A 27,295-nucleotide genomic window follows, 5' to 3' on the forward strand; every position below is an offset into this window, starting at 1 on the left:
GTGCAATTGAGTTTGACACCCCTGGTCTAGGACAACTCCCATTGACTTCTATTGAAACTCGCAAACTTTTAGATGGTGAAGTAAGAGGGTTGGGGATTTTTTTTTTAATCATAATTAATATTCGAGTTTTTTTAGTAAAAAACTCGAAACAGGAAAACTCGAACATTGATATATCACCCCCCAAGTGTCACAAATTGTCTTTATAAAAGAGACAATGACTGTATTTCCACCACTGCAACAAGGAAATATCTTACTAGAATTAAATAGCAGGGTTATACCATAGAAAAAGATGAAGTACTATATAATTTTATATAAAATTCCATAAAGAAACTGAAGAGTATTTTAAATTTTCTAACAGACTAGTCTGAATGGCTTAATAAGAAGTAAATATACTGTATGGCTGTCTTACATTGCAGTCCATTTCTTTTTATAGCATTTTTGCGTTATATAAACAACTTATGAAGTAATTGCCAAATCCTGGGTTGAACAGCATTGTTACAAAATCATGTATTTTAACAGGTCAGAAACACATAAATGACTTTATATGGATAGTAATTTGTTATTTGACACTGATATGTATATATATATATATATATATATATATATATATATACTGTATATATATATATATATATATATATATATATATAACAAAGTCACACGTAAGTGAAAATAATGTTTTTTTAGTGTAACAATGTAAATTTGAGTTCTACAAAAATTCAGCACCTTTTACTGACCAAGTTTTTTCACTAGAATTTTTCAGGGTTTTTTTCATAAAAAAATCACAGCTTTTCAACGTTTCAAAAAATAGCCTTGTGTATATTTGCTGTCTTGTTTTTTTCAACACTTTTTTCTCTTATCCAGAAAAAAAGAAAACGCAACTGAATTTTGATAAATCTGGCCCTTAATATTCATACTCTTTCCTCATACAATGACTCTGTAGAAATGATGCAACTGCTCACACAGCTGCTTGTGTCAGATTACATGCAATACCCTCTAGTTTCTCCAACCCTTCCATTTGGTATAGAAAAAACAGGCATTTCAATTCTCATTCATATGAATGGATAGACTTGGCATCTGATTAGTCAGACAAACTAACCTAGTCCAACTAAATTAATCAAAGTCCTAAGAGTCCTAAGTTACATTTTTCAAATACTCTAGTTTATTTGAGGTTCTCTCTATTTAAATAGAACAAAATGAAATGGAACAACCATGACAGATGTGTTGCAAAAAAGCAGCTTCACTGCTGTCTGGCTATTTTCCATGTGGTTGGGGCAATTATCTCCAATGCTCAGATGCTCACAAGCTAAATACATTTTAAAAGATGGTGTAGTACATAAGAGGTCTATGGAACTCTAGGATGCATAAAATTCACATCCAACAAAAAATGGACATTCATTAAAGTAAAGGGGAAAAAACTGGCAAGAAAATGAAGAAAGAAAGGATATGCATGAATGAATTTAATAGTGCATCCAACCTATTTAGGATTTTCTGTTCATCAGTAAACTTAAAAGAGGACAAAAAGTGAAATTGTTAAAACATGACCTTATGGAATTCTTTATGAAAACACTTGGACAACAGGGCCACATATAATAAAGATCATTTTATGCTGCATTGCAGAAGTATTGTATTTGATGTGTTTATAAATAGGCTATGTTATACATTTTATATAGGATCAAGTGGGTATCTATAAATTTATAGAGCCTCTAGCAAAATAATTTTAAAACCCCCAACACCTCAAAAGGACCTTTTCACAAATATAAACAGGTATTTGATCCATTATCTGGAAACGCGTTATCCAGAAACTTCTAAATGATAGAAAGGCCATCTCCCATAGACTCAATATTAATCAAATAATTTAAAAACAATTTACTTTTTTCTTTGTAATATTAAAACAGTACCTTGTGCTTGAACCCACCAAAGATAATTATTCCTTACTAGATGCAAATGATTCCTGTTTAAATGATTTTTTAGCAGACTTAAGGGTGATCCAAATTATGGAATGACCCGAGCATTCTTGGAAAAAGGTCCTACACCAGTAAAGGTATGGGATCCCTTATTTGAAAAACCCCAGGTTCCAAACATCCCAGATATTAGTCCCACTAGGCACTCTATTCTTCTGGGTCCCCAGCAGTCACATGGTCTTCTTCCCCCTATTGTTATTCTTCGACTGGGATCACTTTGTGTGTATGTGTGTGTGGATTGGTGAAGAGACCATACAGGGTATTTATTTGGCATCTAGGCCTGAACAACCATGCACCCTGCATGTTTCTGAAAGATATACACATGGTATAGTGGCTCTTGAGGTTTCATTCAAATAAACAGATTTGGCAGTGAAAACAGTTCTTGAGCTTTAATAAGAATGTAGTTTAAAGAGAAAGTGAAAATCTATGGTGATGGCATGATGGTATTTTGTGCCTTTGCCATATATTTAACATATCCTGGCACTTAAAGGATCAATGGTATATTTTAATTACTGTTAACACAATTGCTGCTCTGCTGCTTGTAACAGCGTAGCCTCCTCTTTGTCTTACTTATTATATGCACCATAATAAATAGGGATGTAGCGAACCTCGCGAACTTTGCGAACCCCATAGACTTCAATGGGAAGGCGACCACGACCTGGACAGTGGCATGCAGGAAGGGGATCAAGGGCAAAAATTTCTCTGAAAAATACTTTGTTGACACAGCGTTGCGTAAAATCGCAAAGGCAGCTGGCAGACCTAGCGGAAATACACGGCGTTTTTGCTATTTCGCACTATTAGCACCATGGAAACGGGATTTGCTTACACAGTACTAGGCTGAAAAATGCCATGTGTGGCTTGTGCAACGTTTTTAGGCCGAGAAAAAACGCAGCGGAAAAAAAAACGCGGCGAACCCAAATGGCGAACATACGCGAAAAGTTCGCGAACTTGCGAACACCCGATGTTAGCGCGAATTAGTTCGCCGGCGAACAGTTCGCTACATCTCTAATAATAAATATTGTAATATGAGTAAAGTACTGCATTAAACCTGCCAGGTTAAGCAAACAAAAACTGAAGCTGTTTTGATGTGCAGCACCTTTCTCACTAGGAAGGAGGTTTGACAGCTTCAATCCATAGTCTGAGCCCATGTTAGTAGTTGTTTGATGGGGCAGCAAGAAACCGCAACTCTGGCTCTCTTTGATAAGCAGGGGTGAAGCATACATAAATGTACTTGAAATGTATTATTTCATATAATCTGTTCCAGTGATACCTTTTTAAACATACCAGTGGTGTATAAGAAATACAAGGCTTACATTTTTAAATGTAATTCCATTAAAATAAGTCAATTTTGATTTCTATATCAAGCTACATATGAGGCAAGTATGAAAAGGTTACTGGTGACCAATTGTGTGGTTCACTTGATCTCAAAAACAGCAAGGTTAAGCACTGCATGCTGGTTTAACATATTGTCACTATTTTAATTTTCCTTTTTAAAAATGACCTGCAAGAACAGTTGTTGATTGCACAGATGTATTCCTGACATTGAAATCACAATGAAGCAGCATGGGCCTAATAAATTACATAGGAACATTTAACCTTCAGGTACAGAAAAGTCATGTGATTGCTGTAAGTGGCAAGTTAAAAAAAACAGAGAAGAGAGAGAGTATGCCAAGATATTAATCTCAGCAGTAAAATAATAAACATCAAAAAGAGGCAGTAACTTAGGGTATATAGCAAGGAAAACGACATGTAAAAAAAAAAGAACTGCATTTATATATAGTGTGTATAAAATTATGTGTTCTTAAACGGAAAGAGAGAAAGAAAGTTCCATCAACATATATATTCAAAGGCCTTAATATAGTCTTTCCTAGAAGACATACAATATAATTCATAAAAATCAACCTTGACCTATATTACAACATAAAATGGAATGTTCATGTGACATAATAAATAATTATCCTTCTGTACTGCAAGGGTATTTGTAGGTTATATAGAGTATAGGGAATCTGCTAAAGGCTACAGGAAACTGACAGGGGTTTATGACAGAAATCTATTTTAGGCCATGCTGTACTTTATATGGTATAAATCATGGTCTCAACAAGATTTTTAAATTAAGTGTAAATAAAGGACTAATATATACAGATCTGATACATTTCCGTAGACTTTAACCACATCATAAATTATAAATTTACCTTTAGAAGGAATGCATTTTAAAGAATTTTTTTTTTAAGATCGCCTTCATCATGTAGGCAATTACAAATAATATATTCTTTCCAAGAAGCCCAGCAGGTTGTTTGTAGCCAATCACAGCTCTGCTTCACACAGGAAATATTAAACTGCAGTTTCCTGTCAGGTCCACCTGGCTCCTTATTGCATCTTACAGTGCAAAGCTCTTTTGACTCGGTACCCATCAGTATTTCCAGCAAGATTTTGGATGCAATTTCTTTTTAAATGAGCACTAAGGGGTTATTTTGTGCTAGTACTTGATTTTGTGCTACCCCTGTAGTCTTATTGAATAGAATGGTTGATACCCCAAACTTTGTGTTTGGCCAGAATGTATTAGCAGCAAAGGGCACGTTTTTGCATGAAAACATGTTTTTTTAGGTAGATTGAATTAAAACCTTTTGGCACAGAAAAATGTATTTGTTATGCTTTATATAAGGGATGATCATGCATATAATACATACTAGGGCTAGTTTCATCAGAAGCTAGGTAACCCTGCCTGTGAGTGTCTCTAATGTGATAAAACTTATTTGAACAAGTTGTAGTAGTTTTGAGAAGTTACATTTATTTTCCTTTGCTAAGTGGAAGAAATTCAGTTAATATTTATGTGTTCTTTTTCCTAGTTAATAATTCACATGTAACTTTTCTTTTTTTGGATTGATTAACCCAAATATATACCATAAGAAAAATGCTCTAATTCTTTTTTGCTGTGTCCTAGAAATAATATGTTGTCTTTTGATCTAATCAACAGCACCCCCGGGTAAGAATAGCAAATCAGGTAGCCATTAATAGACTATGACTGGCCACTGGCATCGTCAAAATAATGAACATGACATTTCAGTTTTACCTGGAGTGAATACGTTTGTACATATTTACAATGTCTACTCGCCAGTGTATTCACATATCAAATTTTAACAACAGACTTACTTTTTTGCAGTCTCAATCACTTTCACATCTTCGTCTTTAGATTTATTTGTTTCGCTTGTCTGTTCCACGTGGGATAGTACCAGTGCTGAGCAAGACACTATGGACTGGAAGGAATCCTCTCGACATACTGAAAAAAAAATAACACATTTGATATGTATCAAGTAAGAAAGTGGCTCCTAACACAATAAGGCTATAACACAGGTATGATTTATTTTCATTTCTGTTGGCAATGTGGGTTGTCCCCATCACTGTCTAGGTGATTAGAGCTTTCAATACCTCACTCTCTCACATGTTTCTAGAAGAAATAATTACTGTATTTCTACAGTCTGCACATTATCAAGTAACTTTTTTTTTAAGTCAGCTGGGCATATATTAATATATTTATTTCCAAGACAAATTTTTTTTTCCAAGACAAATATAGCAACAGGAAAAAAGCAATTGTACATAATTACTTAAATACTGCACTTATATGCCATTGAAAAAAGTAATTCAGGAAATGAAAGAAGTGAAGTTCTGATAATAAAAAAGACATGAAGGGTGCTTAGCAGACTTGCAGAAAATAGATTGGTAGGACGATTGCTGTCGGCGTGGGGTACCATTGCAGCCTTATGCTTCAGCAAATATCAAAAAACTATGCATGTCAGCATTTCCCACTTAGGGAAACCGTAAAAGTAAAATGAAGGCTGGATTTACTTATTACTCAAAGAACCGCAAGCATTCCCTCTTTAATTTTGGTGCGATATACCATATGACATTACTGTAACATAGGGTGACCAGATTACTTAAAAATTCAGGGACACATCTAAAAAACCAGCTGGCAGTTTAATTTAGATGCAGTCAGTGCTACCCTACAGCATGTAAGAAGAAGAATATTAATATTAAAATATGCCCTTTTATAGCTATTAGAACAGCTAGAAATGTCAGCTTTCCCAAACACATAAGATGTTTCAAAAACCACTCTAAGCTAATAAGCAGGCCCAGATTTGTGGCGAGACCACAAAGGCCTGGGCCTAGGGTGGCACAAACTTAGGGGTGGCATGCCTCCCCACCGCAGTGCAATTTTTACATTTTGCTTCCATACGGAGCAATGGGGACCTCTCCCCAATGCTCTGTATGGGACCTTTACTGTTCGCGCATGCTCGGCGGTGAGTGGGGGGTTTCCGTTGGTTTTCGCATGCGCGGGGGGGCTAGGGGGGCAAAGAATGGGGGTGGCCTCGGGGCGCCCCCATAGGAATCCGGCCCTGCTAATAAGTATACAGACACACAGACATTCACAACCACATTACTAATTATTACTAATTTTATATGAGTGTTTTTTTTTTTGTTTGTTTTACATTTTTCTGTTTCAGAATAAAAAAAAGTATTTCTTGATGAGTGGATTAGAGGAATGGCGCTTCCATTTGAAGCAGCGCAGGTGGTTTTTCACGGTGAGGGCAGTGAGGTTGTGGAATGCCCTCCCTAGTGATGTGGTAATGGCAGATACTGTTAATGTCTTCAAGAGGGGCCTGGATGAGTTCTTGAACAAGCAAAGTATCCAAGGCTATTGTGGTACTAAAACCTACAGTTATTGATGTTGGTATATATGGTTTATGTATGTAGTATATAGATAGGTCAGTATAAGGTTGTGCGTGCTTGACTAGGCTTAAGTGGCAGTATGGCAGTATAACAGTCTACTGTGACAATGTATCAAATGCAATGTGCATCTTTCCACTTGGGCCTACTGCAAGCGTTAGGCCTATAGGATATACTCAAAAGCTGGTAACAAATATAAACTATTCTCATTAACAAAAATATGTAGCTGGATGAACCTGGAGGTTTAAGGTCAATCAAATCTGATCAATGACAAATATAAATGCCTTTCTGAATGGACCAAGATTAGAATTAAACCACTGTTAAAAAAAAGTGTCAAGTGGGCAAGTGTCAACCAACCAAGATCTAGAAAGGGCCAAGTCAGCATGCTATGGTACAATTTGGTGATCAGTTTGCAAGTACAACTTCCAGTAATTTGCTACTGCATTCCCACTGCCACACATGCCATTAGTGTATTAGAAACAAATGCCCTTTATCTCCTCAGTTATGATAGCATCATTGTTATCTTGATGGTGATGACAGTTTTGTGTAAGTGTTATTGAAACTGTTTTCAGAGTTGACAGCATGAATTGTAATGAATGTTAAAGCCCTAATTATGTATCAGTTGACATTATGTTTTTCTGCAGGATTGTTAAGTGCTAAGTGTTAAAGTGCTATTTTAATGAGTAAACTTACCTCATTACTCATTCCACTAATATTTACAAAGCTTGCTATAATGAGTTAAGTGAAAGATAATTATTATTAATTAGAGGGGGGGCAACAGAGTGTAGATTCATTATATCAATAACAAAGGAGATGTTTTTCTCCTTCTTGATAACCATTTAGTACAGGAATTTCAAAAATGACCTATCCTTTAATCAGACGATATAACTTATATGTGGTCTGTTCATGTCAATATATACACAAGTGTCAGGACACAGCGCACTACTATTATCCTTATATCTCTTCACATTTTATACTATTCACTAAGAAACACACATATATATATATTTTATATATATATATATATATATATATATATATAGTGTTTGTGTGTTTGGGTTTTGTGGTGGAGCCCGTCTATCTTTACAGCACATTTCCTCACTTCATCTAAAAATCTTTTGGTTATACAAAGCACAGTAGGAGCAGGGAGTGCTAATGAAGAGAAGGTCAAGTGCCAGAGAGTCGTACCTGTGGTATCTCAGCATGCCTTTAAGTATGCTACTGGGTTGCTATTGTATCTAAATGTTCAGAAAGATGCAGGAATGTTTAATTTTACATAGCCTTTCAGGGAGAAGTTACATGTCCCTATAATGTGTAGCACTCCAGTGAAAAAGTCCACATCCAGGAGTTTTAAAAAAGCACCTTGAGTCCTTAAGGCTTAAGATAGAGTAGCTCTTTCAATATAGTAACATAGTAACATAGTAAGTTGGGTTGAAAAAAGACATACGTCCATCAAGTTCAACCATAATGCCTATATATAACCTGCCTAACTACTAGTTGATCCAGAGGAAGGCAAAAAACCCCATCTGCAGCCTCTCTAATTCCTTCCTGACTCCAAGATGGCAATCGGACCAGTCCCTGGATCAACTTATACTAAGAGCTATCTCCCATAACCCTGTATTCCCTCACTTGCTAAGAATCCATCCAGCCCCTTCTTAAAGTTATATAATGTATCAGCCAGCACGACTGATTCGGGGAGGGAATTCCAGAACCTCAGAACTCTCACAGTAAAAAATCCTTTCCGAATATTTAAACGGAACTTCCCTTCTTCTAAACTAGGGATGCACCAAATCCAGGATTCTTTTCCGGATTTGGCCAAGATTCTGCCTTTTTCTGCAGGATATGTCAAATTCATGCCTATCCGAATCCTTAAAATAACGTGACTTTTTGTCAACACGGAAGTTGAAAATGTTTCTTTTTAACCCTTCCATATCCTAATTTACATATGTAAATTAGGATCCAGATTCGGTTTGTTATTCAGCCAAATCCCTTTCGAAGGATTCGGGGTTCGAATCCAAAAATAGTGAATAAATAGTGCATACCTAATATGAACACTAGGCAATAATATACAAACCTACCTGACTCAAAGCCTCAAACATTGGCAACCATTCTCTGCCCCTGCCAACTTGCATGGATAAACTACTTTGAATTTTTACTTCACCTTGTATAGTAAGGGCAAAGACTGCTGTATTTAAATATTTTCTTTTCTCAGTAGCATTGTGCATTTCTGTTTTGAAATGTGGATGTCATATTTTTTTTCCCAAATACTTATCAAAAATATCACCAATAATAATAATGTTATTAACAATAACAATATTTCTATAGGCTTCTACTATTCAACTCTTAAACTGGCTGTTATTGGGTTTTAAATATATCATAAAAAGCAAGCAAATAATTCCTGTGTATTTGAATGGCAGGTACTATTCAATGAAATAAGTGAAGTGCAGCTATTTGCAATTATTATACTATTATACTGCTATATTAAATAACATAAGTCACTGGTTTTGTTGCCAACAGCTTGTAAGAAAACCAGAAAACTGTAGTAACTGAATATTTCCCATTAATCCTCATACAGATCTTAGTAGCAACCTTCTCTTTCCCATGCCACCTTCATTTATTTTGCTACTCCAGTCTTTCCACCACATTCAGTCTTCCCAGCACATTTATTGCTAGAGAGCCTTTGCAGAAAAACAGTAATCATTAAAAAAAAATGAAATTATTTAAGATGGACTCTATGAAAGATGGCCTTCCTATAATTTGGAGCTTCCCATAACTGTATTTACATGTAGCTAACTGATTTCTCATATGGTATGTTGATGGGGCAGATTAAAATAATGATGTAATTCAAAGAAGTCTATGGGGCCCTTGGGCAGTCTTAGTTTCATAAAAATCCCTCTGGTTAGATCACAGCTTCAGATTGGTGGTCTTGTAGCTATTCATATATAACTGGAATGTGCCACATCAAAGACACAACAACACCACAACAGTGGCCAAAGTGGCACATCCTTCATGAAAAATAGAAAGTTTATCATTTTCATGGAAGCATTACTTTCATCTTATAAATACTTACTCCCTGTTAATAAAGGTGCTACTGTGTAAAACCATCCCTTTGGCTACCTATATGAAAACCAGTGCAAAACAAATCAATACAGATAGCATTGTAGTGAGATCTGTTTAGTTACCACCTTGTACATCAGTGATCCCAAAACCAATGGCTCCGGAGCAACATGTTGAACCATAAACCCTTTGAATGTTGCTCCCAGTGGCCTCAAAACAGGTGCTTATATTTGAATTCCTGGCTTAGAGTTAAGTTTTAGTTGCAAAATAACCTGCTGTACTGCCAAACAGAGCCTCCTGTAGGCTGCCAGACCACACAGGGGATACCAAACAGCCAATCATAGCTTTTATTTGGCACTCCCAGAACTTTTTTTTCATGGTTGTGTTACTCCCCAACTCTTTTTCCCTTTTAATGTGGCCCATGGGTATGAAAAGTTGGGGACACCTGTTGTACATACAAAGTGACAGTGACACTTAAATCTTACGAATCCTCACAAGTTGGATGAACTTGATGTTCTTTTTACCAGACAGCAGTATATCTACTGTATCATCAAGAAAAACTGTAAAACTTATGAGAAAAAAAAGTAAAAAAAAAAAAAAAGATAAAATGGAATGGAATGCAAATATTGTTCTTAGTTGTATATAAACTTATTACATGGTTAGCTTTGCTGCCTTTATTAAAAATGATACTTTTTTGATATGGTAGAGCTAATAATAATGGAAAATTGGAATATTTTTGAAATGTTTGGTTTTGTTCTTTCATTACATATACAGACTCTGTATATGTCAGATTCCATTTTCTCCTATCCATCAAGAATGCAGTGTTGTCAACACCTCTTCTCTAGACACTGAAGAGGTGAAAAAGCAGTTATTATTGTTAGTGCTCAATGTACATTGCTGATAATCCAATATGTCAAAGACAGTGTGCGATATTAAGGGCTGCTCTAGGATAAAGGCATCTAAAGGAAAGAAGCAAACAGACGTGAACTTGAAGAATCTTGCAGAGAGAGGGCTATATTGCAGGGAAGATAAGTGAAAAACCATTCTTTGTGTGCAGGGAATGAAACAGAAGAGCACCTAAATATAGTTCAGGCTAATTAACCTTTATGCTTTCCCTATGTCATTCTTTTTGATTTGTGCAGTTACAAATACAAGACGCTGTGACATGTTTGAGAAAGGCAATTAAGCCATTAGCTCATTCAAGTCTTGTCTTCTTCTGCTTACGACTAAGATTGCTCTGCAGACCTGAGATTAATAACTCTTTCCTTGATTTACCAGCAACCGTTCCAGAAGCCATAAAGTGTTTTGGGTAATATCACACACACAGTGATTCTGCTGCCAAGACGACAGGATCTTTTTCAAACGTGACAACAAAAAGTACAAAGGAGTTGACCAGCATTACCATCACTGCCTATGGAGGATACTTGGTCAAAATAGAAGTAAATGTGCTGGAAACAATGAACCTTTTTGTTTCTTTCTTCCCTTTTTTTATGAGACAAGCAGTGTAAAAAAGAAGGAATTCACATTGTTATGTTGCTGATAAAAAAACAAAACAAAAAAATCAATATGGGAATACCCTTGGAAGAAATTACCTGCAGATATATGAATGCACTGCACTCATAAAACACTTCACCCCTCTTTAGACCTAGGAGTACACTATCCATGTAAGCTATTGCCTATGCATCACCTATCTCTATATGCTGTCTGTCTATCTGAGAGAGAGCGTCTCATTATAATACACCACGAAACAATGATTAAAGCTTCGCAGTTAATAAGTGAGGTCTGAAATGATCCACCCTTTTTCAATATGTAAATAGGAAACTATGCAGCTGGTTTACAAATGCAAGGGTCTTACCCCCATATGTAATAAAAGACACTGGGAATAATTTATGACTACTACTAACCCATGGCAACAGTTTGATTGGTTGCCATGGGTTACTGCCCAGTGTTGATAAATGACCCCCACCACTAAGTTTGCTCAGGAGCAGTAGCCCATAGAAACCAAAAATATGTTTTATTTTAAACAAGTGACCAGTAAATGCTACCTGCTGATTGGTTGCTAAGGGTTACTGCTCCTGTGCAAACATAATGCCTTTTATTACATGACCCCATATGTCTTCTTATGCTCAGAGTGCTTGCTATAAAACTTAGGGGCACATTTATAAAACCTGTTGAGCTTTTAATTTTTTGGTTAGGGAAAAGAAAAACCTGATTTGCACAAATCGGGCTAACTGGATAAAGAAAACACACAAGAGTTTGGGAACTCTGTGTGGTTTTGGAATATGAATGCTCGACCCCGAAGGCTCAAGCATTCCTAAACGTGCCCCTTAATTTTGCAAATCTTGATGCCTTCATTCTTCATTGTGCAAACAAACTGGTAGCTTTGTGGCGTCCTTGAAATAATTCCCATCTGTCCTTTGAGATGAACTAACTCTGGGAAATCAGTTATTAACTTCTACTTCCTAGAAACTTTCACTGGTGCAAATATGGAGTCTAATTCTGTCTGTCAGTGACTCACTGCATGAATCGTTTACAGTAGCTGCACCTAGAATAAAAACGATAGATTAAGGTAAGGTAGCATGGCTCACAGGCCTAATTGAATTTAGAAGAAGAAACTTGGCTTAATGCTCTCACACACACACGGGAATAGAGCAGCAACCCATTTTCCTCTGCAACTAAATAAGTGAGCCCCAAAGAACTGAAAACACATTTATAGGAGGTATAGCCCTTACAAAACTGAATCATTTTTCAAATATAGGCATCCCAAGTTTAAATGCAATGCTTAATTACAAGTAATGTATGCTCCAAATAGCAAACAGCAATCTCTATAAGCTCTATGTCCACATACAGTACATTGTTTGGTAATCAAACAGGCAAATGATTAAGAGCATATTGTGGGTATTCATATTCCTGGCTAAACATTTATAGCATATAGCATAACACAGTTTGGTTAAGCATTTATAACTACCATAGAACACAGCCAATAGCATATTATGATTATGATAATGACAATTTCCCCCTGAGTGTGGGGGTGGTGGTTAAGTGTCACCATTTTTACATGTCTCTGTGACCACATGACAAAGAAAGTGGGTATGTGTCTAACTGAGCATCCCCCTGAAATGTTTCAGTGCTGTAAAGTACTCAAACTTTTGTATTTCTTTCATAGCTTTATTACAACCTTATAATGTTAAGCAAGGGCTTTCCAATCCCTTGCTATTAGTGCTTTAAGTGAGGGGGTAATGGGGAAATGAGAACAGTGTTGTTATCATTTGAATTTTCAGAAATATTTATTTCCATTAATGTTTAATTATCAGTATATTTAAACCATAAATGCATCAGGAAACATGTTGCTTGGCTTAGAGGGGTGTAAAAATATCTTGCTGCAAGCTTATAATTAGCTTGTTGTGTGTTTGAGGCAATAGAACCTTTGTTTAAGGTATTATGCATTATTCTGCCAGTGTTCATAAAAACATTTAAGCCTTTCTCCTATTTAGCATTGCTTTATTATATTTCTAAAGAACTTTGAGAGAGGTTTCTGGATTATTTTTAGGGTTGTTCCTACCATGCAGGCTCTCTGTTTACTGTCAGGATTGTATAAGTTGATATAATGGTGAAGATAGTTGGAGCACCAATGTGTGGTGGTGGTAGGTCTGACAAAGTAGTAGGTTTACCTTTCTTAACAGCCTTTTTCTGGGAAGTATGTGTCTGGTCATTCCACCGGCATGGTGGGACAGATCCAGTAACATAACTAACCCTGAGGTGCAGGAAGTGCAATATAAGCCCCCTCCCCCTCCAGATGCACATCCTTGATGCTGGCACTTCTCCATTGTGCTGCTTCAGGGGGTCAGAGGGGGTACAGGCCCGGGTGCTGTTACATACCCTCCCACACACATTAAATTGCAGTGTAAGGTCATCAGGCACTAAGTGGAGCCAAAGGACAATCAGATTTTACTAGTACAGCTGTAATAAGTATACTTTTTAGTAATAGCTACAATTCAAGCAATATTTTCATAAAAAATATTTCAACTTAGACATGGTATGGCCAAGCACATTAGAGCATAAATTCATATTATAAACCAGCATTTTTTTTTTTTATTATTTGCAGTTTTTGAATTAATTAGGTTTTTGTTCAGCAGCTCTCCAGTTTGGAATTTCATCAGCTATCTGATTGCTATGGTCCAATTAAACTGAGCAACCAGGCAGTAGTTTAAAAGATAGACTGGTATATGAATAGGAGAGGAGCTGAATAAAACGATAAGCAATACAAATAAACATAACAGTAAAACTGTAGCCTCACAGAGCAGTAGTTTTTTGGCGGCTGAGATCAGTGACCCCCATTTGAAAGTTGGAAAGAGACTGAAGAGGAAAGCAAATAAAAAGCAATAAAAATGAAAACCAGTTAAAAATGTGCTAAGAATATGCTATTCTATAACATACTAAAAGTTAACCCGATAGTGAACCACCCCTTTAGGTTTTAATTTTGTTTAATATTGCCTTTTGGTTTAAGCAGTGCGTGGGTGTCCAGGTCTGATGTCATAATATTGCCATAAGGCTTACATCATAAGTAACAGCTGCACACCAGTGCCATGGGCTGAGGCAGACATGGACTGAGAAGGAAGAAAGCAAGCGTGCACCTAGACATAACTTAATGTCTTTAAATTGTTTTTGACAAGAAAAATAGATCTCAATAAGCAGGAAAGCAAAAAATCTATATTAGTCCATCACACAGCACTGTCTCATTAGGCTGAAGCATGGAAATGGCTATCAAGCCAGAACATCATCATACCGTTAAATAGCAATACCATCATAAAGCGTTGACTTGAAGATTCCAACAGTAATTCGACAAATAGCTAAGTGCATGTAGAATAATTCTCATCCACGCTTTTCTTGTTTACTGGTGTACTGATTAAATTGTGGAAATATATTTTCAGATTGTATGAAATCAGTAGCTGTACAGCTGAGGAGCAATCACCTCTTAGCAATAATGCTGCTTTATACGCAAATAGCAAATAGGACTTGTTATGCATTTACTTTCCTAGATTACTAATAATAAGTCAGATCTATCATCAGGTGTGAGGGTTATGGAAGCAAATATCCTGGTCTGCAATGATCCAACAGCTGTAACTCTTAAAGAACACATTACTAGCCTAGATACTGAAAAGTTCTCCATTACAGGTATGGGACCTTTTATCCAGAATGCCTGGGACCTTGAGTGTTCCAGATAAGGGATCTTTCTGTACTGTGGATCTCCAAAATTAAAAATTATGTAAATATTGAATAGGATTGATTTGCATCCAATAAGGATGAATTATATTTTAGTTTGGATCATTTACACGGCTCTATTGTATTATTACAGAGGAAAAGGAAATCATTTTTTTAAAATGTAAATTATTTGATTAAAATGGAGTCTGTGGGAGATGGCCATCCCATAAGGAAGCTTTCTGGATTACAGGTTTCCGGATAAGGGGTCCCATACCTGTACTATGTAACAGTGAAATGTCAATAGGCAGATAGTTGGGTGGCACTCTTCCCAGCATTGTCTGGAAAACCAGAATGGTGTGATGGTAAATGGACAATATAACTTGAAAACTCTGAGTTATGTGGTTTCTCAGACATTGCTGGAGATAAGCTGTTCATAAATACTATGGAATGCAGCAATGTTGTTGGTCATTGGCAAGCAAGTTCATCCCTGCACAAGAAAACAACCAGGTTTGAAAGCAAATGGACTGAATAACCAAGCTGAACACCCATAAAAATAAAAAAGTATATGCTTTCTTCTATGCCTTAATGCACTTCTAAGTAGCAATGATTTTATGGAACAGGGAAAAGTAATTGGCCAGATGAGCAGCTCTATGACTTTGACATAAAGGAATCACATATTAAAGCTTATCGCCTTTAAAACTTCTAGTTTTTGTTTTGTCTTTTGCCATAATGTGCTGCTAAATAATTATATTACAATGGAATGGCAGGTGGTCATTCTGGGGGTAAATAGATTACAGATCCATTGTTAAACGCCTAAAATTATGTGTTTTGTCCTGCTATGGAATGAAATAATCATTTAAAAGGTAATAAACCTTCTTCCTCAATAAGCGGTTGCATTTGCTTGTACCCTATGGAATCCTAAAACCTAATTGGTCAGATAGATTGGCAAACTGTTGTAGGCAGTGGACTAGGGATTTGTCATACAAAAAGAAGTCGTTGACCTTCTCCTGGATAACAGCCCCTGAAAAGTTATACTGTGTTCTGGGCTCAATTTAATGATATGCTGTGATGGTATGGAGGGCAATTACACACAGGGGTAACATATTTTTTGTCCCTTTCTTTTTGTCCCTTAGACATTTTGATGCCTTCAGTCATACTTTGTCTGAACACATAAAGTACAACCCAACAAACAAACAAAGCCACAAATGGACCAACTTTAAAAGCTTTATTTAAATAATGTTTTTTTGCTAGTCCAAAATCTTCTAGGACACATACTGAAATAACATATTGGCATTTTCCACTGAACAATCCCATAAAATATAATGCTGGCTTGTTTATTATTACTTAGCTTTGTTTATTTAGTCCAAGCTTCTGAAGCATCTACAATCTCAAATTCTGCAATACATCATTTTAAATAGGTTTCCAAAGGTCATGGAACAGTGTTTACTGCTCTTTAATGATTTAATGATAAACATCACTGTGGTTTTGTAGACTTTGACGGTGTGAACATTTGTCAACATTGTCACTTTTCCAAATTAAGTCTTTATTTAGTTCATCTTATTCAAGATGTGTGGTGTGCACCCTGCAATGTAAATGGCTGACCTAGTCCTTCTGCTTGGTACCAAAAGTCTATTTTAGAACATAATTTGATTTTATGGATAATTATATGGCATATTGCAGACATTATTTTTCAAATGGGCTATAATAAAAAGAAATACTCTGTTTTAAGAGAATTAATAAAGCATGTTGTACAATATAATTGTACCAAGACAACCAAGAGAGTAACCAGACCCCCCATAACAGAAATGCTTAGCAAGGGGAACTATATCTGATATAAAAATGGGCTTAAATTTGTGTGGGTGTTTGATAAACATTTTTCAAAAATAGCTTTTGTTCTTTCTTTTAATAGTTTTGAGATATAAATGTGTGTATTAGTGTGTTTGGTACACTGATGTATATATTTTTCAAACAGAGAAGGTTCCCCTTTAACTGAAAAGACAAAAGGGATTTAAAATCATTATGTAATTGCACAAGTATCTATGAATACCAGAGCAAAATGTTTGAACTTTGGCTTTGCAGATAATAGAGATATACAAGAAAATGAATTCTGCATTTCTGACCCGACATTATATAAAGGGCACATTTCCTAGTATTGTCTTTTTCCTACACCCCCTGCTGATCAGTACACTGGCTACAGAAATGTTTGACAGAAAAACAATTATGGTTATGAAATTGCATTAATAAAAAGAAAAGGGTCAAGTAAAGTCAGATGAACATTGCAAGGGTAGTATCATGAGAGACATAAAGGAGCATGTACTTTTCAAAAGCAATTCACCATTTTTTGTTTCCAAAAATGAAGGTTTTTTCATAATTACAGCTTAATTACAGCCGCATGAAGAGTCTCTCTGTAACACATTTGTGGCCAATGCTTCATTGAAGGTGGCGGTAGCTCCAGGGCTCCCCTGCATTGGCAAGACCAGGGTAAGGATTATTGTTGTCACAAGTGATAAAAATAATTTAACCAGTAGTATGGAGCCATTATCATGCAAGGTGAATAGAATTGTTACTAAAGTGTCTTACTCAGCACGTGTCTCTATAGCGAGGTTTTAGGTCAGAAGGTTGTTTCTCCAGCAGATTGGTTGTCCTACATGTGTGTATGACCAAAATAAAATGCTGGGTTGCCAATTTATATTGATCATTTCTGTATAACTTTTTTTTGCTAAATACAGATATTTGAAAGTGGTCTGATATTGGCTTTTGAACATGAACATGAAGCCATGAACACTAGGCTAAGCAGCTGCATACATAGAGAGTGTTAATGCTGGAAATTATTAAAGACACAAAAGGTAACAAGACCTCTGTGGTGACCTCTTATGACCTTCTACTGTACTTTAAAGTAGGATTTACAGTTTTTCTTGTAATACACAAATTTAATTGAATTGTGACATTAGTATTATCTATGCATAGATCAGTTAACAACAAAAAAATTCAAGCAATGTTTATAGGGATCTATTTTACAGCTTATATATATATATATATATATATTATATTGCAGCAGGTATGTTTGTTAGCAATGCAAACTATGTCAATATCCCAACTGTGTCATAAACTGTGCATTCCAGAATCACTGGCCAATCAATGACTGGATTTAGGTTATGCCAATATCAGAGCAGCCAATCACACAATGAAGACTAGTTTTACTTCTATTTCATTTAAGAGTAGGCAACAGGTCTGGTACACTGGTACAGTGTATTAGAACTGTATGAAACATGCCAAACTATGTGAATTGTTTTACATATAATTATGTGACTCAGTTCACCTAGTCTATGATTACTCGCTACTGTGAATCGCAGCCCACTGTGAATTACAGTAGTAACAATAATAGAGGCTTTCCTAATTTGAAATGTTCCCAGTATAACCTGCATACATTTAAAGAATCAATTTGTCCTATGCTATTTATGGAAGTAATATTTTAGTCACTTTGGCCTCCCTACAGCAGGCCACTTCAGTACTAACAGTGAAGGCTTATGCCTTCAGATAAATGGTTATTTAGCAGCACATGCATTTCCTGCTAAAGTTTTCAACCTTGCTGTCTAAGTGAAGAATTCACTTTTTAACCTCACTTTACTTCCCTGAGACGCATTTTAATCTACTGCATTTCTGTGTTTTTTTATTTAAAAATGTGAAGTTTAAACTAGAGCTAAGGCCTAAAACATATGGTTAGGAATGCTATATTATGTCTGCAGGATTTCCTTTTCCAATGTTGAGTTTCAGCAGTTCAGTAACAGCAATGAATTATGTGTTCAAAATTTTCCATACCAGCTCTCCATCTTCCAGTCTCTTTAGTTTGAGTGCCAATGGTACTGCACATGAGTACTGTCACGGAGCTCTGAGCTACTGTTTAGACCCAAAGGGTTGTCAGGAAATATCTAAACATTACTTGAAAGAGTGTTTTTTCCTTGTTGTAGAAGCTGATTCCATAAATAATAATTTATGTATCAATTTTGAAGGAAAATGCACTGTTTTCTATTGTGCCATGTAGTGATGAGGGAAATTTTTCACAAGCAAATTTCTGCATTTCACCATTGGCTAATTTTTCCACTAAGCGGGAGCAAAAATTTGTGTGGAAAAAATTTGCTGCCCGTCAAAGAAATGTTGTGATTCACTCATCACTAGTGCCATGTCAATAAAAACAAAGTCTAACCAGCTTTGTATGTTGAAATTTACATTATATACACATACTGTATATTGACATGCAGACAAGTCAAGGACAGCAGCTTAGATCACTTAACATAAATCAGCAGAAATAAATATGGTCCCAAAACATAAGATATAGAACTTCTAGGATCATTTTTTAAGTTATCATTTAAAAAAAAAGTAGTTAACCAGGTCATCTCTTAGTACTTTCCTATAATAGCCCCAGTTAGCAATGACTAGAAGCTACAATACTAATAATATAATTGACTATCCTTGCTTTTGATTTACCACCTCAATCCTTAAAGACATTTTGCAGCATAATTTATACTGGGTGGGGACTCTCCAAATATATTATTAAAAAAATCATATGCTAAACTGGAATGTGGATTCAGTATTACAATGTGCAGCCAGCACAAATAAAGCACCTGAGAATTTTCTTTTTAGCAGTTTCGTAATCATTCATTCATTTTTCAGAAGACATTTTCTCTGATCCCAATGAGATACTGGAACAAAAACATAATATTAAATATCCTTTGGAAAGCAGACAAATGTTAAGGTGTTCTTTGCAAATGTGCTTTTAATTTACAATATCTAACAGTAGCAGTGTTCAAAGTTTGTAATTAGAAAATGCCATATACAGTGCTTTAATGTCATTGTGACCTACTTTCTGAAAACTACCTAAAACTCTTACAGCAAAGCAGCAAGCACACTCATGCTGAGATTATGAGATTGTGTTCCTTTTTTTTTAAAACCTCTTCCATTAAATTACTATGCTTGGGCAATTTGAACCGAAAATGACAATTTACTTGACCACAGAACTCAAGGTTTAGTTATTTTTAGAGGTAGTAAATACAAACTAATACAGAAGAGTTATAATGAGAAACATTATTTACTTATCTTGGTCACTTTTGTTCCTGTATGGGAAAGTGTATTTCTGCTACTCCTCCTGCATTCATAAACATCAGTGAAACATTTTGCTTAACACTTTCCAGTGTGATTTAAAATCTAAAGCCTCAACTCTCTCACAAGCAAACAACAATAGTTTCCAACAGCAAATGTTAACTCAATACTCAGTGGCCTAAAAAAAATATTTTTTTAAATAGATGCAGCCCTTCCATTCAGCTCTCCAAAAGTACAGCCAATGTAGCTGGCCTAAGCTTACTTTCAAATGAAAGTAGATCAAATCAAATTTCCGCATTTCGCCATTGGCGAATTGTTTTGCAAAACTTCTGTGAAAATTTGCAGCGTAAAACTTAGTCACGCATCAAAAAATAAATCGCGCACGCCAAATTTCCAATGGTTGCGGAAAAAAAGGGCACAGACGCGTCCAAATTGGGCACAGTCGCGTCAAATTGGGCGCAGTCACCCAATTTTCTTTCCATTTCACAGATTTTATGGTGAAGCTTAACGGGACAGATTTGCTCATGACTAGTGTTATCGCTCTTCCTCCTAATAGCTACAGGGCCATATTTATATATAGACAGCCAAGGCATATCTCACAACATTTGAAAAATGTAAAGAGGGACAAAAAGAAATGCAGCACATAGTGTGGTGAAATGTAGCACATAGTCTGTGTTCTTTTATACGATGTAAGATTGCACAGTTCTGTATATCCCTGTAGTGCTTTATAGGTAAAGTTATACACACTTTATCTTAAAATGTTACAATAAAATAACTTGCTTATGTATAAATCATGATTTCCCTGGAAATTGCTGAATGTAGAATGAGATCATATAACTGGGCTTACATTTTGTGATCCAACAAAATGTATATTGTGGTCTAATATAGACAGATATATATATTTATGATTATTCACCTTTAGTGCTCAGCGAGAATTGTGCATCCTACATTGCTAGAAAATGCTTTAGGAAACCCTGTATAATTCGGGAAAAATTAAAGAAAAAAAGCTTGTTTTATTTGTCTTGGCAAACAGATAATTATTCATTAAGCGTGAGTAAAATATTGCTTGAACTATCTTTTTAAAGGGTGTAGTTGAATGCTGAATTAGAAATTATTGAAATATAGATAATTAAAATGTTTTGGTTGTTATAGCACATAACAAAAGTCAGAAAGTATGCTGAGTTTATTATGAAGATTCATGGTAATAAGCCTTTGACAAATATGACACTACAGTTAAACATGAACTCTAATTGTTATGAGCTGAGTGTCATTACTGAATCACACATTCAGAATCATACCTAACACAATATACTGCTAATTTGTTTTCGTGATTAACAAGACACAATAATTACATTTAGAAACACCACTAATCTAAAGGCTAAACTGAGGAGACACTCAATTTTATACAGCTATTTTGAAATCTTCTTTTTCCATACCTGTCAAGAATTTATTTGTTGCTTACCTCCCCCAGCCTGCATTAGTTATATAATTATTTGCATATGGCACCGTAGCACCTTAAGATTTCCACTATAAGAATGCATACATTATAAATATATGTGTAAATGATCCAAAAAAATCTTACTAGCTGCATAAATTACAGGTATATTGACTAAAACTGTATAGCAAGAAATGAATTAATATATATGCATTATTATGCAATATATATGCAATATTAATATGCATTAATATATATATGTTGATTGGATAGATAGATGATAGATAGATAGATAGACAGACAGATAGATAGATTAGATAGTAGTTATATATTCATTAATATGTATGTAGGTTGGATTGACAGATAATAGATAGATGGGATAGATAGATAGATAGATAGATAGATAGATGATAGATAGATAGATAGATAGATAGATAGATGATAGATATAGATAGATAGACAGACAGATAGATAGATTAGATAGTAGTTATATATTCATTAATATGTATGTAGGTTGGATTGACAGATAATAGATAGATGGGATAGATAGATAGATAGATAGATAGATAGATAGATAGATAGATAGATAGATAGATAGATAGATTGTACATAAGATACATATATTGTACATAAGAGCCATGCATAACCTGTAAAATAGAGACGTTTTAGCTCTCAATATTTCTCTAAGGCAAATTCATAGAAAGAATATAGTATTCTTTATTTATATATTTCTAAGGCTTTACAGAGATAATATACAATCCCCTTTCCCAAACTAAGCACCCTATCACATTCACTATGGATAATTTTATTAGGAGCCAGTTAACCTGCCTTATGTTTTTGAAATGAGGGAGGAAACCCATGAAAGCACAGAGGGACCACACTAGCTCCTGCAGACACTTGGCTGGAATCAAACCTGGGAGCACAGTGCTGTAACAAGCATGCCACAGGAACCTTTTCCATACTTGTGTTGCACCACAAATCATTTTACATTTAAATGTGACTCACTGGTAAAAAAGGTTGGGGACCTCTGCCTTTGGGGATCCACTTTTGGATCCTTGCTAACCTGATACTGGAGCATCCTTAAAAAACCTGATACCTGGCACAGTTTATTAGAATGTGTTTGCTTTGAGCAGCTGAACATCAGTCTGTTCTATGAAGTAGTAGTAGCGCACAGTGCTGTTCAGCAGAAGCACTATCACCTGTGTGGATCCTTGCTCCCCAGAAAGAATTTGTTACATTTATAAGCCTCTGTAAAGTTATACCAAGCAGTAACTATGGTGACTATGACTTTATAATTATATGACTAACCTTTAATTTATAATGAAGAATATCAAGTATATAAATATCTCAGTGAGTTCATTTGTAAGCCACTCTTTTCAGTGTCCACACATTTTATTTTTTCTGATTTCTTATTTTTGCTAAGGATTGGGCAGATATCTAAAACCATTGTTATATAGCAGATAGATAGATGATAGATAGATAAAATACCCAGAATAGCTACATAGCCAACAAGACACAAGTTTAAATAAAATGGCACATGATGTATAGTTGCCAATCACACAATTAAGGCAAGTAACCAGATTTTTTTTTGCAGTGGCAGATTTTCATAAAGGCTAGGGAAGGCTGAGTCTCCCCAAACCTGCCAAAATAAAGAGGAAGAAAGAAGTGGAAAGAAAAAGATAAACATTTACTGTCTGTTTATTGTAAATGTGCCTGCTCTGCAAGTGGCTATCCTCAATCCTAAATAGTTTTTCCCCTCAAGTCCCGGGTTAGCCACAAGGAGATTGGCTAGGCTGGAGTAAGAAATTTGAACTTTCTCAAGCCTAGCCAATTCCCTAGAGGCAGGACTTAAGGTGGCCATACACTGTAAGAACTGCTCGTTTGGCGAGGTCGCCAAGCGAGTGGATAATTTGATTATCTGGCCCCAGGGCCAAGCGATTAAATTAAAATGGTGGGCATATGCGCCATCGGTTGGGGAATAGCGTCATAGACAATGCGGTCCCCGATCCAATGGAAAAATAAAACCTGCCTGAGATCTGCCCGATATCAGGCCAGATGTCGATGGGGAGGCATACGTATGCGTATGGTGCTCATACACAAGCAGATAAGCTTACAAATCTTTCTAAAGGACCGATATTGGCAGCTGAAATTGGCCCATGTATGGCCACCTTTACACTTGAAAGGAGAAACAGTCTGTGATAGCTAGCTGTCTTTCTTTCCAAGCTAGCGCTACACTGTCTGTGTATTAGTGCAACACAAACTCTCCACTTCAGCTGCCTTCAGTGTTTATTCTGTAGCCCCAATCTGGTGTTAAACTACACCTCTCAATATACTTTTATAGCCAAAGGCATTTAGTGGGTTTGGTCTGAGAATAATGGGAGCTACTCCTTTAATGTAGATAATTAGGTTTTAACTGAACAGCCTCTTCCAATCCCCTTAGTTGTCGGTGTTTTCAAAGCAGTAGTCTGATATGTAAGGGGAATAAGCACTACACATACTAATAAAATTGAGAACATCCCTTCTTTTACTCACTTACCTAATACAAATATTAAATTCTAGAGTGTTACCTATTAGAGTCCTGACTGCCAGCACATTAGTTGCTCTTTGATTTATGACATGCCATGTGCTTACTGGATATAAACAGAAATGCAAGATCAAAACATCCTGGCAAGAAAGGGGTTAAGTAGCCTCCTCATACACAAAAATTACCCTCCACCCATGAGTGATATCACCTATTAAGAAGATAAACACTTTTTCACAAAGTCCAAGTCAATTACTTAGTTCCATTAACTTATCCCTGTCCTTGCCCAAAACTCCACATTTGGGCCCTTTTCTATATTTAAGCCAATTGGGGAGCTGTTTTCCCCTCTTATATTTAGCAAACCACAACAGAAGATTTGTTTAGCTGTACTTTGGTTTGTTTATGCTGCAGTCACTATCATTACATGTATATTTCATATATATTTAGTAAACCCATTTACATTCACCTTATATTGTTTAATTAGGATTCAGCACCCCAGGGAGTATATAACTAGATTGGTCATTTACATTTTCATTATGGTATTTCATTAGCATTTGATGCCACAGGCAACTTGCTTTATGTTTAGTGCGCATTTTCCTCTTATACTATTTTAGGCATTTAGCATTTTCCCAGCAAGCTCCAGGTTCAAGCTTGTGACTCTGTCGCTATGGGTGTTTGTGAATCTATATTTTAAAGGAAAAAGCGCAATACAGACAAAGCATTTTGTTATTTAAAAAGATATCTCTGTCCCTGAATTGGGAGCAGCACAGTATCTACTTTCATAGCCATATTTATAGGCCTGTGCCTAGGATAGGAGCCTTAGGGGGAGCAGTAGAAGTGGCATCATGCACAGGTATGGGGCCTAGATTGCCTAGGGTGGTGCCGGACCTAAATACAGCGCTGGCTACTTATGGCATTCAGTTGCAAATCACAATCAACCTCTCTATAAGTCACTTCACAAAATAGTTTCAACTTGTGGTCACTTGTGGTCATAGGCTCTATCATTTAGTTGCCCCAGAATATACATGGCATTCTTAGCAATAGTCACCTTACAATTTAATCAATATACCACAGTCATCTCATCTTATAACACCGTTAACCACTATTGTGGAATTTTGCCAGCTACTACAAGCAATCTTCAGGTCACCAACATTTTTGTCATAGTCAAAATTCCCCATTAGAAAAAATTATGGAAATACTTAATATATCACATATATTCCCCAATTTTAATTTTTTTATAATAAGCAGCAACTTTGGGCACCCCTCAGTGATTGTAACAGCTTACTCGATACCCCAGGCCAGTGCTATTGTTAGCAGAAATCTGCACCGCCCATAGTATTTCTGCAGAAGTTCTTTGGCGCAATATTTATTCCTCTTCTCTCTTCTTTCTGCCAGGGGTGGATATGCGCACTAGAGTGAAAAAGCCAGCTTTTCGTTTTGTGTCCCTCCCATTGTGCAACCTTAAACAGTGCTTTCAGAGCTCCGCATAGTAAACTCCCCACTGAGAACTACCTTGCCGTCATATACATATTTAAAATCCAAATCTTTATTCTTGTTAGCGTACATAAAAGTAAAGTGTGCCTCTTGGCTTCCATAACCTGCTGTGTGTTTAAATTATTTTAGTAGAGGTAAAATAAATGCAAATGGAAATATCTAAATAAACTTTATTTGACTATTAAGCCTTAAATCCAACTTGCACTTTACCTAGTAGATACTGAATAGAATCTGAGTTTGTAAAAACACAGACAATTCTGCTGTGTAACAGTTGACTGCGCTCATATTCCAAACACAGATACAAACATAAGGTTCTCACAAATATAACCCCACTGATTAGTAGCACAAGACTGCCCCTAAACACCAAGAAGCCACAAAGGTAAATGTAAAGGGTAAATGTACTATAGGCAACAGAGTCTGCAAGGTTCCTATTATTTCTCTCAATTTGGCTGTTTTGAAATTACCATAGCAATTTACACTTTTGCGCATTTGGGTAAACACTAGGTATATTGGTGAAATACTGAACTATAGAGTTATAAATTTACTCCTGACTCCAAACAGGTAACTCCAAGTGCACCGGACGACAAGGATATTCTTTTAAATGCCTTACTCCTAATAGGAATAAGAGTGTCAGAGAAAAAGTTGTGGTTTGCAGTTTATTAATGAAAGTTGTTTTGGGTTAATTTATGAAGTTAAATTTGCTCCTTGTGTCCTGATTAGTAATTGTGCTGACAATAAAGTTATAGAGAGCTGCACAGAAGTGCAAGAAGAAGGGTCATATAGGCATCTACTGGAGAAGAAAGTTGGGGAGCACTTGGGCATGCAAGGCACCAGAGAGCCTTATATTTAGTAAATAACAGACATTACAGGACACCCTGCAACAGACAGTGTTGCTATCTGCTGTAGAATATTGTTCATAATGTGGGACAATGATAATCCATTATTTCACATGTTTTGTGGTGAGACTGTGATAAAACAATGATGTCAAACAAAGATGTTTGTGGAAATCATAGACACATCTGGTCTATGGTGAACCTCATTGAGCCACACTGGCCTCTAGTTGGATTGTTTTAGAAACACATTAACAGGATGGTTAGGAAAATATCAGACACTCGAGTTTTTGAACCATGCAGCAGACCAAGAACTAAAGGAGTTTCTTAGCCATAAAACATGATAAATTAAATAAAAGATTCTGAAACTTTGTCAGGCCCCCTCTAAAAAAAATACAAAACTTAAAGATGCATAAAAACATGGTATAACAGTAACTCTGCTTTAGTTCCACAGATATCTGTAATAGTAACACAAACTTAACCCCAAAATCTACTCCCCTACCTCCAACTGGCATTCAGAAGACCCATTTTCAATTACACCCATGGTATGAATCCTTTGCAAAATCCATAAAATTACTTTGTACATACCTTTCTCCCTGCATACAGATTTCTTTTATTTCTCTATTATAGCCAGTTCAACTACAGCTCTTTTACTGACTTCCTTACCTAGCATGAAGCTCCGCTTCATTTTGCTTTTTCTCTTTTAATATGATGACATCAAACAGGTGTCTACTGCGCATGCCTGATTGAGTTTAATTGGAGCCGAAGAAGTGAGCATGTCAATTAGGCACCTCTTTGAGGTCTTCATAGTCAGAGAGGGAAGGAGTACTCAGAAAGCAAAAGGGGCACAGCTTTATGCTAGGCAAGGAAGTTAGTAAAAGAGCTGCAGTTCAGCTGCTTTTAAGGGTGAAGACACACAGAACTACTAGTAGCAGCTACTTTTTGTGGCTACTAAAAAAGACAATGCTGATCA

The 27,295-nt window shown here is 36.0% G+C and overlaps 1 protein-coding gene across 4 annotated transcripts in view; it reads right to left on the reverse strand.

Moving 5' to 3' along the window:
- ccser1 (coiled-coil serine rich protein 1) overlaps positions 1 to 27,295 on the reverse strand; it is a 425,689-nt gene that overhangs the window by 211,291 nt on the left and 187,103 nt on the right. For all 4 annotated transcript variants that reach the window (XM_012955484.3, XM_031903181.1, XM_002937237.5 and 1 more), the window contains one exon: positions 5,115 to 5,241. In XM_012955484.3, coding sequence (XP_012810938.1) covers positions 5,115 to 5,241 — 127 coding nt within the window. The remainder of the gene's footprint in view (positions 1 to 5,114; positions 5,242 to 27,295) is intronic.

This window comes from Xenopus tropicalis, chromosome 1 (assembly GCF_000004195.4).
Source record: "Xenopus tropicalis strain Nigerian chromosome 1, UCB_Xtro_10.0, whole genome shotgun sequence".
Lineage (NCBI taxonomy): Eukaryota > Metazoa > Chordata > Amphibia > Anura > Pipidae > Xenopus > Xenopus tropicalis.